We start from the raw sequence: 19,361 nt of genomic DNA, 5'->3' as shown, positions 1-19,361 counted from the left end.
AACAATATTAATTCTTCTGACCCATGAACACAGGACATCTTTTCGTTTATGTCTTCATCAATTTCTTTCATCAATGCCTTATAGTTTCCAGCATACGGATCTTTCCCCTCCTGAAGTTTATTCCTAAGTATTCTACTGAATTTGATGCTACTGTAACATGGGATTGTGTTATTTCTTTTTCAGATATTTTGTTGTTAGTCTATACAAACACAACTGATTTTTGTATCCTTCAACTTTACTGAATTCGTTGGTCAGTTCTAACAGTATTTGGTGGAGTCTTTAGGATTTTCCATGTGTAAGATCACATCTGCAAACAAAGACAATTTTACCTCTTTTTTTTTTCCCCCACACCCAATGTAGGACTTGAACTCATGACCTGAGAACAAGAGCACATGCTCCACCAACTGAGCCAGACAGGTGCCCCATTTCTTCATTTCTGATTTGAATGCCTTTTTAAAAATTTTTCTTGCCTGAGTACTGTGTTGAATAGAAGAGCCAAGACGGGACATCCTTTTCCTGTTCCTGATCTTAGGGGAAAAGCTTTCAACCTTTCACCACTGAGTACAATGTTAGCTATGGGCTTATTATTTTGTTACACGTTTCTTCTACACCCAATTTCTTGAGAGCTTTTATCATGAAATAATGTTGAATTTTGTCAAATGCTTTTTTGCATCTGTTGAGATGACCATATGATTTTTATATTTCATTCTATTAATGTGGTATATCATATTTGTTGATCTGCATATGTTGAACCATCTTTGCATCCCAGGGATACATCCCATTTGATCATGGTGGATGACATATGCTATTATATGATTTTGCTAGTATTTTGTTGAGAATTTTTGCATCTACATTCTTCAGGGATATTGGCCTATAGTTTCTTTTTTTTTTTTGAGAGGGAGGGAGGGTGGGGGGGGGGAGGGGGAGAAAGGGGGGGGGGGGGGAAGGGAAGGAGGGAAGGAGGGAAGAGAGAGAATCTTAAGCAGGCTCCTCACCCAGGGCAGAGCCTAACACGAGGCTCGATCTCACAACCGAGATGAAATCAAGAGTCAGAAGGTTAACCGAATGAGCCACCTAGGCACCCGTTTCTTTTCTTATACTGTTCTTACCTGGCTTTGATGACAGGGTTATGCTGGCTTGATAAAATAAATCTGGAAGTGGTCCTTTGGCTTCAAGTTTTTGGAAGAGTTTGAGAAGTATCGGTATTAATCCACCTTTTTTTTTTTTTAATGTTTAAAAAAAAAAAAAATTTTAGAAGGGGGAGGGGCAAGGGAAGAGGGAGAGAATCCTAGCAGGCTCCACACCCTGAGATCATGACCCAAGCCAGAAATCAAGAGTCGGACACTTAACCAACTGAGCCACCCAGGCACCCTGGTATTAATTCACCTTTAAATGTTTGATGGAATTCACTCATGAAGCCATAGGGTCCTGGGCTTTTCTTTTCTGAAAGGTTTCTGATTGCTAATTCAATAGCGTTATTCATTATTGGTCAGTTCAGATTTTCTATTTCTCCTCCAATTAGTCTTATTAGGCTGTATATTTCTACGAATTTATCCATTTCTTCTAGGTTATCCAATCTGTTGGCATATAATAGTTCATATTTTTTTTTTTTAAGATTTTATTTATTTGACAGAGAACAAGAGCACTAGCAGGGGGAGCAGCAGAGGGAGAGGGAGAAGCAGGCTCCCCGCTGAGCAGGGAGCCCAATATGGGGCTCAATTGCAGGACCCTGGGATCATGACCTGAGCCGAAGGCAGACGCTCAACTGACTGAGCCACCCAGGTGCCCCACCCAGTTCATATCAGTTTATGATACTTTGTATTTCTGTAATATCAGTTGTAATGTTTCCTTTTTCATTTGATTTTGAGTCCTTGCTCTTTTTTACTTAGTTTAGCTAAAGATTTGTCAATTTTGTTTATCTTTTCAAAACATCAGCTCTTAGTTTCATTGATCCTTAGTGTGTTTCTGGTCTCTATTTCATTTATTTCTGCTTTAATCTTTGATTTTTTTCTTCTTCTTCTTCTTCTTTTAATAGTAAGCTCTACACCCAATGTGGGGCTTGAATTCATGACCCTGAGATCAAGAGCTGCATGTTCTACCGGTTGAGCCAGCCAGGTGCCCCTGTTATTCCCTTTCTTTTGCTAACTTGGGCTTAGTTTACTCTTCTTTTTCTAGTTCCTTAAGGTATAAAGTTAGGTTATTTCCCATATGACTTATGAGTCATGAAAATCTGAAACCTCCCGATGCAGATCAAGTAAGAGGGAATGGGTTTGAGAGGAGGCTGGAGAAGGGTAATAGAGCCCTGACACCTATGGTAAAGATTCTAACTGCTGGAGAAGCAAAGATGAGGGATCAGATGAGATTTACATTTTTAAAAGATCATTTGCAATAGAGAGAATGAAGCTGGTAAGGGCAAAAGTGGTTGAGATGGAGGAAAAAGAGATTACTACAGAAGCTTACATTAAGGATTTCTCAGTAGAGATTTATTTATATGTGCATATTACTATGTGATTATATTCACTTAAATATGACAAGTATGATGGACCCTGTGCTAGACTGTGAGAAAGCACAGTAATTAACATATTAAAAGTGCATAAATTAAATAAAATGCATATGAAAGCCACTAAATTAACACAAACTATTAAGCATTAAAGAATATTTCCTTGGTACTTTATTCTTTTTGGTGTAATTGTAAATTGATTGTTTTCTTAATTTCTCTTTTTGCTATTTCATTATTAATGTATAGAAATGCAATAGGTTTCTGCGTATTAATTTTGTATCTTGCACCTTTACTAAAATCATTTATCAGTTGTTAATAGACTATGGTGGAGTCATTGGGTTTTAAGATTTTATTTATTTATTTTAGAGAAAGAGAACATGCACTGCATACAAGTGGGGGAAGGAGGAGAGGGGGAAGGAGAGCAAGAGAGGGAATCTCTCAAGCAGACCCTGTGCTGAGCACTGAGCCTGACACGGGGCTCAATCTCATGATCCTGAGATCATGACCTGAGCCAAAACCAAGAGTGGAATGCTTAACCAACTGAGCCACGCAGGTCCTCCTGGGTTTTCTCTATATAGTATCAGGTCATCTGCAAACAGTGACAGTTTTTACTTTTTTTTTTTTTTTTTTTTTAAAGATTTTATTTATTTGACAGAGAGAGATAGTGAGAGCAGGAACACAAGCAGGGGGAGTGGGAAAGGGAGAAGCAGGCTTCCCACGTGAGCAGGGAGCCTGACGCGGGGCTGGAACCCAGGACCCTGGAATCACGACCTGAGCCAAAGGCAGACAGCCAATGACTGAGCCACCCAGGCGCCCCTTTACTACTTCTTTACCAATTTTGATGCCTCTTCTTTTTTTTCCTTGTGTGATTGCTGCAGTTAAGAGTACTATGTTGAATAAAAGTAGTGAAAGTGGACATCCTTGTCTTGTTTCCAAACTTAGTGCAAAAGCTTTCAATTTTTCACTGCTGAGTATGACGATGGCTGTAGATTTTTCATACATGGCTTTCATTATGTTGAGGTATGTTCCCTCTAAATCCACTTTGTTGAGTTTTATCACAAATGGCTGTTATATTTTGTCAAATATATTTACTGAGATGATCATATGGTTTTTATCCTTTCTCTTGTTAAAGTATCATGTTGATGGATTTGCCAAAAGTGAACCACCCTTGCATCCCTGAAATAAATCCCTTTGACCGCGGTGAATGACCCTTTAATGTATTGTTGACATTGCTTTGCTAAATTTTTTTTAATAATTTTTTTTTTTACCTATGTTCATCAGAGATTTTGGTCTGTGGTTTTCTTTTTTTGTAGTGTCTCTGTCTGGTTTTTGTATCGTGTAACAGGGGCCATGCAGAATGAATCTGGAAGTTTTCCTTCTTTTATTTAATGGAATAGTTTAAGAAGAATAGATATTAACTCTTCTTTAAATGTTTGGTAGAATTCACCTGTGAAGACATCTGGTCCTGGAACTTTGTTTGTTGGGAGTTTTTTGATTATCAAATCGATTTCATTTCTAGTAATAAGTCTGTTCAAATTTTCTATCTCTTCCTGATTTGGTTGTGGGAAATTGCAGGTTTCTAGGAATTCATCCATTTCTTCTAGGTTGTCCAATTCGTTGGCATATAATTTTTCAAATATTCTCTTATCAATTGTATTTCTGTAATGTCATTTGTTATTTCCTCGCATTTCTGATTTCATTCCTTCCGTTTTCTTGGTAAATCTGGCTAAATGTCAATTTTATTTATCTTTACAAAGAACTCAGCTCTATCATTGTTCTATTGTTTTTTTTTTCCCCATGTCTGTTTCATTTATTTCTGTTCTGATCTTCATTATTTCCTTCCATCTACTAGCTTTGAGATTTGTTCTTTTTCTAGCTCCTTTAAGTGTTAGGTTAGGTTGTTTTGAGATTTTTGTTTCTTGGGGTAGGACTGTATGACTTTAAACTTCCCTCTTAGAAATGCCTTTGCTGTGTCCTAAAGATTTTGGACTTCACTGTTTTCATTTGTCTCCATGTATTTTTTTATTTTCTCTGATTTTTTCGTGATTCATTTGTGGCTTAGTGTCATGTTGTTTATCCTCCAAGTGTGTTTTTTTCTTGTAACTGATTTCTAGTTTCATACGGTTATGGTCAGAAAAGATGTTTGATATGATTTCAATCCTCTTATATTTATTGAGACTTGTTTTATGACCTTACATGTGATCTATCCTAGAGAATGTTCCCTGTGTACTTGAAAAGAATGTGTATTCTGCCTTTTTGGATAGAATGTTCTCTATATATCTGTTAGGTCTGTAAGGTCTAATGTATCATTCAAAGCCATGGTTTGCTTATTGACTTTCTTTCTGATGGTCTACCCACTGAGGTAAATGAGGTGTTAAGGCTCCCTACCACTTTGTTTTACTACCAATCTCTCCCTTTATATCTATTAATATTTGCTTTATGTATTTCGGTGCTCCTATGTTGGGTACAGAGCTACTTACAATTATGATATCCTCTTGCTGGATCGATTCCTTTATCATTATGTAATGCCCCTGTCTCTTGCTACAGTTTTTGTTCTAAAGTCTTTTTTTTTTTCTTTTAAGTTTTGGACATATGAACAAGTTTAATTTACCTGCTACACCATCCAGATGGAAATATGCGAGAAATGGATGGAAACAAGATTCATAAACTTAGGAAACAGGCAGGCATTTTTATTTTTTTATTTTTTGTCTTATTTTTTTTAATTTAATTTTATTATGTTAGTCACATACATTATATCATTAGTTTTTGATGTAGTGTTCCATGATTCATTGTTTGCGTATAACAACCAGTGCTCCATGTGATATGTGCCCTCCTTAATACCCATCACCAGGCTAACCCATACCCCCACCCCCTCCCCTCTAAAACCCCCAGTTTGTTTCTCGGAGTCCATAGTCTCTCATGGTTCGTCTTCCCCTCCAGTTTCCCCCCTTGCATTTTTCCCTTCTTACTGTATTTATTTATTTATTTATTTATTTATTTTTTAAGATTTTATTTATTTATTCATGAGAGACAGAGAGAGAGAGAGAGGCAGAGGGAGAAGCAGGCTCCCGCGGAGCAGGGAGCCCGATGCGGGACTCGATCCCAGGACGCTGGGATCATGACCTGAGCCGAAGGCAGACGCTTAACCATCTGAGCCACCCAGGCGCCCTGTTTTTTTTTTTTTAAACATGTAATGTATTATTTCAGAGGTACACGTCTGTGATTCATCAGTCTTAGACAATTCACAGCGCTCACCATAGCACATACCCTCCCCAATGTCCCATCACCCGGCCACCCCAATCCTCCCACGCCCCACCACTCCAGCAACCCTCAATTTGTTTCCTGAGATTAAGAATTCCTCATATCAGTGAGATCATATGATACTTGTCTTTCTCTGACTGACTTATTTTGCTTAGCATAATACCCTCTAGTTCCATCCACGTCGTTGCAAGTGGCAAGATTTTTTTTTTTTTTGATGGCTACATAATATTCCATTGTATATATATACACACACCACATCTTCTTTATCCACTCATCTGTTGATGGACATCTTGACTCCTTCCATAGTTTGGCTATTGTGGACACTGCAGGCAGGCAGGCATTTTTAGACTTTAGGTTTAGACATTTACCACACTATTTTTTAATATTTAAAATAAAACCTTTTTATCACAATAAACAAAACAATGTATTAAAACTAACTTCCAGGGGTACCTGGCTGGCTCAGTCAGTGGAGCATGCGACCCTTGATCTCGGGGTCGTGAGTTTGAGCCCCACACTGGGTGTAAAGATTACTTAAATAAATAAAAGCTTAAAAAAACAAAACAAAACAAAACCTGACTTCCAGAAACTTCCCAAATTATTTTTTTAAACATGATCTAAGTTTCTTTTCACATTTCTTTAAATGTCAAGTTTTCTTTGGCAAATTTATCCAAAATACTAAATTTTAATTTTAGAGCTTATTTTATAGTTATATAACAGAGTGCCCTAAACTGATGTTCATCAAAATACTCTTCTCTAAGGGGTGCCTGGGTGGCACAGTCGGTTAAGTAGCTGCCTTTGGCTCAGGTCATGATCCCAGGGTCCTGGGATCGAGCCCCTCATCAGGCTCCCTGCTCAGCGGGAGTCTGCTTCTCCCTCTCCCTCTGTTGCTTCCCCTGCTTGTGCTCTCTTGCTCATGCTCTCTCTCTCTCAAATAAATCTCTTATATATATATATATGAAGATACCTTTCTCTAAGCCCTAATGGTTTCTACCTTCCTTTTAAAATGTATTATCTTTTATCTTTTAGGTTGTCATTCTCAGAAATTAAATTATGATTTAAACACCCATAAAGTCTTCATTTCTGTTATAGTACAGCAATTTATCATCTAACCCACAGTGGTCTATCAACTGAGTAAGGCTGGGTTTCTTCTCAGACATAGCTGACGCAGCTCATAAAGTAATAGCGGCCTAAGACAGGTCAATCTTTGATCTGTACATTTTGATCAGTTTTAGGCTCTGAAGAAGGTATTCTTTCTCCTCAATCTCTCCACCAATTTTGCTTTTTCTTAATCCTCATCCGGGAAGATCTTCATTTACAAAGCCACTTTGGAGATCACTGCATACCTCAGTACCAAGTGATTTAGATTCATATGCACTGATATTCTTTTTTTTAAAGATTTTTTTAATTTTTAAGTAATCTCTTAATTAAGTAATACTTAAGTAATCTCGAACTTACAACCCTGAGATCAAGAGTCGCTTGCTCTATCAACTGAGCTAGCCAGGCGCCCCTGCACTGACATTCTTGAAGGTATTTTTCAAATATGTACTTTCTTCAAATTCACCGTGTTTAAATTTTTCTTGAAATACCTAACAGAACTGAAGATACTGAAGATACTGGTGTCTCTGAAAAAGTCTGATCATTTTCTTTATTCTCTACTTTAAGGCATTTTACCACACTGTAACAGGAATTAAATGAAGATCTAGTTTTCCTTAATCATTCTCTAAGTCTTGTACTCATAGCTTGTTTTCCCGAACTGCTTGTATGGGAAGATGGTGGATTAGCACAGGCCGGGAGTGCTAGGTAAAATCACAGCTGAGTCAGATCGGCTTTCTATCTTGAGAATGAACCTTGGTTTACCTCTCCCTCTGCCATCCCCAGTGCAGAAAACACACCCGAGGTGTTGCTAGCCTGGCTTTTTTGTTTTTCACTTCTGTTTGCATGGTGTATGTTTTTCCATCCCATCACTTTCAGTCTGTATGTATCTTTAGGTCTTGAAGTGAGTCTCTTGTAGGCAGCATGTAGATGGGTCTTATTTTTTTTTTTATCCATTCAGTCACTCTATGTCTTGATTAGTTAGTCCTTCACATTTCAGTAATTACTGATAGATATGCACTTAATTCCAGTTTGTTAACTGTGTCCTTACTGTGTTCCTCTGTTTTTTTCTTCTCTTGCTCCTTTCCCTTGGGGTTTGATATTTTCTTTAGTGTCATGCTTGGATTTCTGTTTCTTTATTTTTTGTGTATCTACTTTAACTTCTTCATTTGTGGTAACTACTGGGTTATATATAACATCTCATGTGTATAACAGTCTATATTACATTGACTGTAGCTTAAGTTTAAACTGAAAGCACTAAATTCCCGCCCTCCATGTTTTATGTATATGATGTCATATTTTACATCTTCTTATTTTGTGTATCCTTAGACTAATTTTCATAGATAAAACTGATTACTACTTTGGTTTTTAGGTTTTAACCTCCATATCAGCTTTGTAAGTGAATAACCTACTATCTTTAGTGTGTTTGCCAATTTAACCAAGAAGGTGAAAAATCTATACTCTGAAACTGTTAAGACACTGATGAAAAGAAATTGAAGACAACACAAAAAATGGAAAGATATTGCATGGTCATGGATTAGAATAATTATTATTATTAAAATGTCCATATTACCCAAAGTAATCTACAGATTCAGTGCAATCCCTATCAAAATACCAATAGCATTTTTCATAGAACTAGAACAAATAATACGAAATTTTGTTTGGAACCACAGAAAGTCCTGAATAGGCAAAGCAATCCTGAGAAACAACAAAGCTGGAGGTATCCCAATCCCAGATTTCAAGATATACCACAAAGCTATAATAATCAAAACAGGAGGGTACTGGCACAAAAAGAGACACAACAGGTCAATGGAATAGGAAGCCCTGAAATAAATCCATGTTTTTATGGTCAATTAATCTATGACAAAAGAGGCAAGAATGTACAATGAGGAAAAGACAGTCTTTTCAATAAATGGTGTTGGGAAAACTGGACGGCCACGGGCAAAAGAATGAAACCAGACCACTTATTTATACCATACACAAAAATAAACTTAATATGGATTAAAGATCTAAATGTGAGACCTGCAACCATGTAACTCCTAGAAAACATAGGCAGTATCTTGGATATCAGCCTTAGCAATATTTTTCTAGATGTATCTCCTCAGGTGAGGGAAACAAAAGCACAAACTATTGGGACTACATCAAAATAAAACGCTTCACATCAAAGGAAATCATCATTAAAACAAAAAGGCAATCTACTGAAAGGGAGAAGACTTCGACAAACAATGTATCTGAAAGAGGGTTAATATCCAAAATATATAAAGAACTTACACAACTCAATACCAAAAAACCAAATGATCCAATTAAAAAACAGGGAGAGGACTTAAATAGATATTTTTTCAAAGAAGACATAGATGGCCAATAGACATATGAAAAGATGCTCAACCTCACTAACGATTAGGGAAATGAAAATCAAAACCACAATGAGGTATCACCTTACAACTTTCAGAATGGGTAAAACCAAATGTTGGCAAAGATGTAGAGAAAATGGACTCCTCCTATACTGTTGATGGGAATGTATACTGGTGCAGCCACTGAAGGAACAGTATGAAGTTTCCTCAAAAAATGAAAAATAGAAATACTATACAATCCAGTAATTCCACTAGTGAGTATTTGAACAAAGAAAACAAAAACACTAATTCGAAAGAATACATGCACTCCTATGCTTATCACAGCATTATTTACAATAGTCAAGATACAGAAGCAACCCAAGTGTCCAACAATAGATGAATGGATAAAGAAGATGTGGTGTGTATAATAGAATAGAATATTACTCAGCCTTAAAAAACAAGATCCTGCCATTTGTGACGACATGGATGGACTCAGAGGTTATTATACTAAGTGAAATAAGTCAAACAGAGAAAGACAAATACCATATGACTTCACATATAGGTGAAATCCAAAAAACAAAACAACTGAACAAATAAACAACTATAGTAGAAATTGACCCATAAGAACAGAAAACTGGTGACTGCCAGAAGGCAAGTAGGTGGGTACATGGGCAAAAGGGGTGAAGGGAAATGGAAAGTACAGGCTTCCAGTCATGGAATGAGTAAGTCACAGGGTTGAAAGTTACAGCATAAGGACTATAGTCAATGTATTGTAAATAGTGTTACATGGTGACAGATGGTAACTACACTAGTGGTGAGCATAGCATTTTGTACAGAGTTGTTGAATTACTATGTTGTATCCCTGAAACTAACAGAATAGTGTGTGTGAACTATACTTCAATTAAGCAAAAAAAGATGGGACACCTGCGTGGCTCAGTCAGTTAAGTGTGTCTGCCTTCAGCTCAGGTCATGATCTCAGGGTCCTGGGATTAAGCCCCACATGGGGCTCCCTGCTCAGTGGGGAGCCTGTTTCTCCCACTCCTCCCAGCTCATGCTCTCTTCCCTATCTCTGTTGCCATCTCTGTCTCTCTCAAATAAATAAAATCTTAAAAAAGAAAAGTAACATACAGAATTGTTGAATCAATGTGTTAATCAACTGAAAATAACATTCTATGTCAATTAATTTCAATTTTTAAAAAAGAGGTATATTTTTCCAGTTATAAAATAAGTAAGTCACAGAAATAGGGAATATAATCAATAATATTATAAAAACGTATGGTGACAATGACTACACTTACCATAGTACACACTGAGTAATATACAGAATTATCAAATACATACATTGCACATCTGAAAAAAGAATTATTTCCTAATTTCCAAAAGCTTACGTATGTGTTCCCACTATGAAATACTTAGAGAATTATATAAAACACAAATGAGTCAATGAATGGTGGATAATATGTGCTAGAGAGTGGACTGGAGAGGAGAAATCACCAGGCAAGTAAAGTTTCGCAGAAGCTGTCCTAGAACGCTCTAAGTGACTTATGTATGCATGTACCTATCATATACATACATATATACCTCTCCTTGTTCCCAAAAAGATTTAAGTCAGTTTACAAATGAGGAAATTGGGGCATAGGGAACAGGAGACTATAGAGTGTGCTGTGAAAAGCCTGTACGTCTGTAGAACTGGGACGTAAGTTTGATTTGTATGCTTCTTAGTAGGTGACACAGAGCCAGGATCAGTTCCTAAAACTCAGAGTCTTTGAAAAGCTACTGCTGGTTCTCATAGCAGAGCCATTTCTTCTGGGGGTTTTCATCAGTAATTCCTCCATGACATCTTAAGTTGTTTCTCAGGGGCCACCTCTTCCTACTCCCTAAATATAGTCAAGTAGCTTAATGCCATATGGTAAAATAAAAGCCCTAACAGAGTGGTTCAGGGCACTCAGCTTTCCACTGATCTGGCTAATCTAGACAAGATTTAAAAGAATTCATAGTAATGAATGGCCTGTATATTATTCAGCCAGCTTCTATATGTTTTTTTTTTATCTTACTCTGAACTTTTGATAGTGATAGTTTGAGTAGCCTTGAGTTTGAATTATACTCCTAGATAAGACTCTTTTGCTTTGTTTCTTTAAAGATTTATTTATTTATTTATTTGAGAGAGAGGACGAGAGAGAGCAAGAGAGAGAGGAGAAGAGCAGGGAGAGGGAGGGAACCCTGAAGCAGACTGTGAGTCCAACGATGCAGGGCTGGATCCCAGGACCCTGAGATCATGACCTGGGCTGAAATCAGGAGTCCGCTGCTTAACTGACTGAGCCACCCAGGCACCCCAGTAAGACTCCTGAATGCAGGTATTCTATGTCACCAGGTAGGTGCAGGACCTTATGCTTAAGGAAGTCAAATAGGGTTGACATCCTCTTATTCAAGTTAAGGAGTACAAGAAAGGAAACCTAGAGGAAAGCCACCTCAGCACACAGAGGTGGGCAAAGGAGTTCAGAGAGGCAGGCTAGGAATTGCCCTGGGGGAGGAACAGTTTAGGCCACCTGGCCGGCCTCATGGGTCAGCACAGCCTCCCAATGCCTTGACAGGTCAAAGAGTGGGAAGAAGTTGCGGGGGGGAGCGGCGGGAAGAGATCTTAGGTCAAAATAACTGCCCAATTTGTGTGGTTACCATGCACCAGTACTTTCTAAGGGTCATCTAGTGAAACAATTAAAAGGCTAGTTAGGAATGAATAGTTCTCTTTAGTCTGAAACTCATCAAAATCACTTCAAGGGTATTAATTTATGTTGACTAAGATATCTTGATCATATTATCCAGAAATTATATTGTTACTAAGTCACAACAGTATCAATTGTGCTCTGATTTGAGAATGATCTTGTGGTAGAGAGGGGCTCATCTTAATTAGCTCACCTGAAGATCTTTTGGCAAAATGGTATTCTTCCTGAGTGAATTGATCCGTAGCCTCTCATCTGCATATTCATAGGCCATTTTTCGTCTCTTCACGTCACGCAACATTTTCCAGTCTACGTAATAACCTCGAACTTGGCCTGAAGGTGATGAAGGAACCATCTAAAAGATAAGGAACAAGGTGAAGGATCATCAGACCCAGGCTCTGCCAGTGTCTCTCATCCTGTGATCCCTTTTATTGACCATTTATGACCTAATAGTTTTTTTCCTAGTAATTTTGATCACTTTAATAGCTTAAACTAATAGACTCAATTCAAAATAAGTAACTTCTACAAATGTACATTAACCCAAAATGGTGGTAACTAATAATACCAATAAGGTGTGTTAAGAGAGTGAAAAATTTTCTTAGATTTTTAAATATAATTCTGTTTGACCTTTACTTAGGCTAATAGTTATATGGTTCAAAAACCAAAAAAAAATAAAAAGAAACAGTGTAGACTCCCTCCCACCTCATCCCTTACCTGCCCAATGACCACCCCTCTACCTCCAAAGGTATCCACCATTACTAGATCCTGTATATCCTTCCAGAGATCTTTGTCTATACAAATACATATACATACTTCCTCCCCCATATTTCATGCCCTCCCCCCTTTTTTCTCATTTAACAATATATCTTGAAGATCTTTCATATCCATATGTTAAAAAGTCTCTCCAATTTTTTTAGGTTGCATATTCCACTGTCCATACAGTAGACCTGACAAGGTTCAGGGCACACGACCTCAAAATATGACACCTTGACATTATTGAGTACATCAAGCACAAGGAATTTGAGAAACAGCAGGTGCAGGAAAGACTTTCTGACCTCCCCCTAAAGCAGGTGTTAAGACCTTCAGGTGAGAGGTGCCCTCCCTATACCTGACAAGGGTTTGGGGAGGGGGGTATGGGCAACCTTATCATTGAAGATGGAGGGACACGAAGAGGAATCAAAGAACAGGCCTTGCTGTTTGCGGAGTTTACCACACTTAGCTCATACTCCTATCACATTTCCCCACAACTTCCCACTTCACCAGACCTAGCATTAATATTCAGGTTTAACCCTTTGGTTATCACTTCCTTATAAAGGCTCATGTATCATGTAAAACTTACACATTTGTATGCTTCTCTCCTGTTCATGTCTTTTGTTACAGGGGCCCCAGCTGAGAACTTAGAACAGAAGGAAATGATTTTTTCCTCCTCACAGATGCATCATTTATTTAATCTGGGACCTCCTGGCAGACATCTAGATCACACCTCACCTTTTATCGTTAAACAATGCTGCACTGAGTAACCTCCTACATAAATTATTTCACATGCATTCCTATAGATTAGCAAGGTACATTCTTGGAAGCAGAATTGCTGGGGTAAAGGGTACTTTGAAATTATCACTGGCCTAAAATTTCTTAGCACAAGTTGTCTAGTAATAAGACAGTTTGTTTCTCACTGTCACATGTTTACTTGGTAAAAAGAAAACTACAGGCCCAAAATGTCATCACTTAGGCTGGGTCCTCAAACAAGAGCTTAATACCTAATCTACTTGCAGTTTCAACCTCCCCCAGAAAAAGTCTTAACTGATTGGGCAGGACTTTTCTGATGGGTGCCAATACGTGCCACCTGGGCCCCGTCCCCCAAAGGAAGATGAGGCCGTCTGCATAAGACCCCCTGCTCCCCCTGCCAAGGGAAAGTGACCTTGCCTGAAGACAACTAATGATTTTCTTGCCTCACCCTTCCTATAAAAAAAACCCCCTCCCATTCTCTACACTTCCTTAGAGGTCCCTTCTACTTGCTGCTGCCTGATCGTGAATCACTTAGTAAAGCCAACTGGATCTCCAAATTTACTTGGTTAAATCTTGTTTTAACAGATTTAGCCGTAGCGTTGGGCTATGAATCGAATTTCTCATGGCATTCCGGGACAATGAGAAACACAGGCATGGCACCCTGTGAACCCTTTTGAGTTTGGTCCTTCTTGCCATTTCTGAGAGCCACTGCTAAGCCCCCTAGGTTTCAGCTTTGCTCCTCTTGCATTCGAGATACTTATCTAATATTGGCTTTCTAGTCCGGGGTTAATGGGTCCATCTAGATCAATGGGGATCCTAACAGAGCGCCTGTCTTTCTCACTTGGTTTAGTCTGCAATTCCACATTGGAATCCCTTCCCCAGTTCCAGTCTGCATTCCCCACTTACTGGGACTTACTGGTTTAGTCCTTTTCCCATTTCCTGTCTGCAGTCTCCCTGAATGGAGTCTGCTGGTTTAGTGCACATTGGTAACTGCTGATGGCGCACACGGTCTTCTGTTGGCCAGTCTGCAGTGACATGTTTTCATTAGTGCTGGTGTGGCAAGGTGCATGTTTGTTTATCTTGTTTTGTGTGTACCTAAAGGCTATAGCTAATGGGGATCTTGAAGAACAAAAAACCACAAAAAATTGGTGGGCACAGGTCCAGCGTGTGAGACCGCAGAGCGCTCGCCATCTAACTCAAAGACTCCCGTGTTAGGGGTAAGTGGTCACAGAAAGGGTTAGATGGACGGTAGGTCACCAGCCAACCTCAAGAAACTTCCATGCAATGAGATACTATGTAAAACACAGTTCCCAACCCTGAAGCACACCCCTCCTACATAGGAGATTGGCTCTGAGAGACCGAAAGCATAGCTAAAGTGGTCATTGTGCACACAAACACCAAAACAAACCAACACTGGGTAGGGGTTTTCCTTTCTTCTTGTTCTCTGACCTAAGAGTTTGGCTTTGTGACTGGTGAGAATATTCTCTGTGGTCTTCACCATCTGGAGGGTGCACTTACTGCGGTGCACATTTATGGCCAGTTGAACAGACTGGGGATCTGTTACAAGCAGCACTCTCTGTTGGGCAGTGCCGGCTCTCAGGAGAGTTTGTCCCAAGAGGTCCCAGCCTATTAGGGGCCTTTGTCATCTCAACCTGTATTGCTTGTTAGTGCTAGAAAACCCATTCCAGACTACCTGCTTGGTATCACAGATTAGGCAGTTGTGACTAAAGGCGATTCACGTTTGTGGGAGAGTGGAGACCGTGTGCACACATTATTCTTATCACTTATGCAATGAAATCTTTTTTTTTTTTTTTAAAGATTTTATTTATTTGACAGAGAGATACATAGTGAGAGAGGGAACATAAGCAGGGGGAGTGGGAGAGGGAGAAGCAGGCTTTCCGCGGAGCAGGGAGCCCGATGTGGGGCTCGATCCCAGGACCCTGGGACCATGACCTGAGCCGAAGGCAGACGCTTAACGACTGAACCACCCAGGTGCCTGAAGTCTTTGCTTTCTTAGACTATTCTTCGGAGTAAACTTTTGGATCAAGGTGGCTGCATTATCTACGCCCTCTGGATGCCCCTTGTCTTTGGGTAAGCCATAAAAGGCTTATTGGTATGAGTTGATACTAAAATGAATGAGACCCTACTTGTCAATGGCCAAATGATGGATCCTTTAAATTGGCTATATTTGAAAAAAAAAAATTCTTTAGAAAGAGCTCTCAATTGCCTTATTAGTATAATGGCTGGCCCTAGGGACTCCTTTGACAAGAAAAAGAACAAAAATTAGACTTAAGACAAATAATGTCCACATCCAATCAAAATTCCCCTCCTAAAAATCCAGCCCCATCTGCTGGTTTTAACTTCCCCTTTCCTACAAAATTTACAAAGAGCACTCCAGCCTAATCTTTAGGTTCAAAGTATATATGCTACTCCTGTAAATGTGAAAAGCCAGACTGTGAATTTAGCAGAATCACTGGGAACAAACTGTAGGGTTTGGTTTACTGTAACCAACACCTGCCAGCTTCACGCATTTTCACACAATGATCTTTGTAGATATAACCTAGACACTTCCTCCCCCAACAAAGAATTCATGTCCCCTGAAAAGCAGCAAATTTTTTAAGGTATAAAGCTAATACTTTATACTAACAGAAGTTAATAGATGCCAAGGTTGAATTGTATAAGCAGAAAAAAAGGTCTATTGAATGGCTTTATTTTATACAGATTTTACAAAGACAGAAATCCTTTAGTTCTCATTTTAGTTAAAAAATCTTCCTAATATGAAGAAACAAATCTAGTTAAACGGGTGGGCCGGTTTCTTGATATTCAGGCTGTAAATCAGTTCCTTGGAGAATTAAAAACTGTCTTTGTCTTACAAATCTCTACAAAACCAGAAATGAAACTCCAGAAACAAGTCAAAACCCAATCTTTACCAATGCCCAAACCTCGCCTAATCCTCTCAAAATGTTGTAAAAGACCAGGATATTGAAACAAAATTGTCCTCTTAAGAAAAAGGGTGTATTTTAGGGGCCCCTGGGTGGCTCAGTCAGCTAAGTGTCTGCCTTGGGCTCAGGTTATGATCCCGGGGTCCTGGGATCGAGTCCTGAGTTGGGCTCCCTGCTGAGAGGGGAGGTGAAAAATCTTATCACATCTCTGAAATGTAAGCACAGCCCACAATCACCTGAGACTGAAGGAAAAAAAAGGCCCTTTTATCTTTTTTTTTTTAATATTTATTTATTTGAGAGAGGGAGAAAGAGAGAATCCCAAGCAGACTTCCCGCTGAGCGTAGAGCCCCTCGACGTGGGGCTTGAGCTCACCACCCAGAGATCATGACCTGAGCTGAAATCAAGGGTCCGATGCTTAACTGACTGAGCAGCCCAGGTGCTCCATGACAGAGGTCCTTTCAAAATACAAACTGCTAAAAGGGTTCTTAGGCTCAGACTTCAGCACCTCTGACAACAGAGGGATAGACTCCAAATCTCCACCTTGAAGAAAATTTGGATACTTTCTCTGTAAATTTTCTACCCCTATCTTCTCCAGAACCTAAGAGCAAACGCAAAACTACAGGGAGAAGTTTTTCATCCAAAAAAACAAAAAAATACAGGGAGGTGTTTAGAAATCAGGCCTATATGTCCTCTCCACAAATATTAGTAAAAACAAATGTTATAAATTTTTGTTTACATCTTGTCTATTTGTGTCCATTTATGTTGTAAATATTAGATATTTTCTCTACCTCCACATGGTACAGCTAAAATTAATTTGTAAAAGAGCTCTATTTAGTTGGTTTGAAGGCAAGTGCTTGTAAAATTTGTGCATTCTAAAACTCTCAGAAAGAAACTAACCCAAATGTGTTTTCAAGTTCATATGATATGAAAAAATACTTGAAATCAAAACTAGTTTGAAACAGACATGTCTTGGGGCACCTGGATGGCTCAGTTGGTTAAGCGACTGCCTTCAGCTCAGGTCATGATCCCAGGGTCCTGGGATTGAGCCCTGCATCAGGCTCCCTGCTTTACAGGGGAGCCTGCTTCTCCTTCTCCCTCTGCCTGCCACTCCCCATGCTTGTGCTCTGTCAAATAAATAAAATCTTAAAAAGCAAAACAAAACAGACATGTCTTTCAAGGTATCAACATTAAATATAAAACTTTATTCTACCTAAGCTATCTCTTAGAACATCTGCCCACCAAAAAATACCACCTTAGGATAATGCTTTGTCTAATGTTTAATGAAGTTCTGGTAGGTAATCTAAACTTAATTATTTAACAAATAGACTAAATAAAGAGTTTTAGGTAAGTTTTTAAAATAGTGTCCCCAAATCCTTTTGATAACTTGAAACCTTAAAGTTTTGTTAAGTTAAACAATGAGTTAAGTTAAATTCATTAAATATCTAGATCATTTCCAAATAAGACAAAATACTAAAACAGTAATTACTAAACACAGGTTTATCTACTTTTGGATTCTTATTACAGAAATCTAAAAGATATTTAGATGTGTTAATGGTACATGAAAAAAATTAAAAAGGCATACATATGCTTCTACATAGTATGAAATGTAACCATAAATTTGCAAATTTAAGGAATGCTGGTTAACAGATCATTCACAATTGCTTACCTTAGTTTTTACTACAAATTAAAGTTTCCAAAGTTAAAAACGTTAATTAATATATGTAATTAAAGCTACTAAAAATAAGGGGAACATCTCCATATGCCAAAAAAGGGAGTAAAAAACGTATGAGAAATAAAGATGAATTTTTTGTTAAGGGGAAAAAATTAATTTTGTCCTAAAATAAGGCTGGTTGTTTAAAGAAAAACAGGACAAAAATGGAATGCAGGGGAAAACAGTTATAAAAGGTTTGTGGAAAAGGAATCTTTGAAAAGGAATTTAAAATGTGGTCAAGCTGGTTAAGATTAAAATGAATTTATTTAAAAAAATGAGTTTTGGGGTGCCTGGGTGAAGACAGTCAGTTGAGCATCCGACCCTTGGTTTTGGCTCAGGTTGTGATCTCAGGGTCGTGAGATCAAGTCCTGTGCTGGGCTCCATGCTCAGCGTAGAGTCTGCTTAGGACTCTTTCTCCCTCTCCCTCTGCCCCTCCCCTCTGTGCTCACATTCTCTCTAAAATAAATACATAAAAAAGGACACTCAACTGAGCCACCCAGGTACCCCTGAATAAATAAAATCTTTAAAAAAAAATGAGTTTTGGGGGCACCTGGGTGGCTCAGTTGGTTAGGTGACTGCCTTCGGCTCAGGTCATGATCCTGGAGTCCCAGGATCGAGCCCCACATCGGACTCCCTGCTCAGCGGGGAGTCTGCTTCTCCCTCTGACCCTCCCCCGTCTCATGTTCTCTCTCTCAAATAAATAAATAAAATCTTAAAAAAAAAAAAAAAAAGTTTTAAGGGGCACCTGGCAGGCTCAGTCCATACAGCATGTGACTTTTGATCTCGGGGTCATGAGTTCAAGCCGTTGGGTATAGAGCTTACTTTAAAAAAAAAAAGGAAAAAGAGGAGTGCCTGGATGGCTCAGTTGGTTAAGTGTCCAACTCTTGATATCAGCTCAGGTCTTGATATCAGCTCAGGTCTGGATATGAGAGTCCTGAGTTCAAGCCCCACATTGGGCTCCATGCCCAGTGTGGAGCCTACCTAAAATATATATATATATATATATTTTTAATATCAAAAGCTGATACCGGGGGTGTTTGGGTGGTTCAGTTGGTTAAGCATCAGACTCTTGATTTCAGCTCAGGTTATGATCTCAGGGTCTTGAGATTGAGCCCCGTGTGGGGCTCCATGCTCAGCGGGGAGTCTGCTTGAGATTCTCTCCCTCCCCTCTCTCATTCATGCTCTCAATCTCTCTCTCTAATATGATCAAATAGCACCTGGGTCACTCAGTTGGTTAAGCGTCTGCCTTTAAAAACAGTCTACCAGCAATGTCTGATCTGTTTGGGCCATAATCCTGGAAAA

The 19,361-nt window shown here is 38.8% G+C and overlaps 1 protein-coding gene and 1 pseudogene across 3 annotated transcripts in view; both read right to left on the bottom strand.

Moving 5' to 3' along the window:
• The window catches only part of MRPS14 (mitochondrial ribosomal protein S14), a 29,342-nt gene that overhangs the window by 4,851 nt on the left and 5,130 nt on the right, over positions 1–19,361 (bottom strand). For all 3 annotated transcript variants that reach the window (XM_035010753.1, XM_035010756.1, XM_035010754.1), the window contains exon 2: positions 12,097–12,255. In XM_035010753.1, the coding sequence (XP_034866644.1) occupies positions 12,097–12,255 (159 nt within the window). The remainder of the gene's footprint in view (positions 1–12,096; positions 12,256–19,361) is intronic.
• On the bottom strand, positions 6,669–8,393 carry LOC118014443 (annotated as a pseudogene).

The sequence above is a fragment of the Mirounga leonina genome, unplaced genomic scaffold (assembly GCF_011800145.1).
Source record: "Mirounga leonina isolate KUSES-001 unplaced genomic scaffold, KU_Mleo_1.0 Mir_154, whole genome shotgun sequence".
Lineage (NCBI taxonomy): Eukaryota > Metazoa > Chordata > Mammalia > Carnivora > Phocidae > Mirounga > Mirounga leonina.
This window is presented reverse-complemented; position numbering and strand designations above follow the sequence as displayed.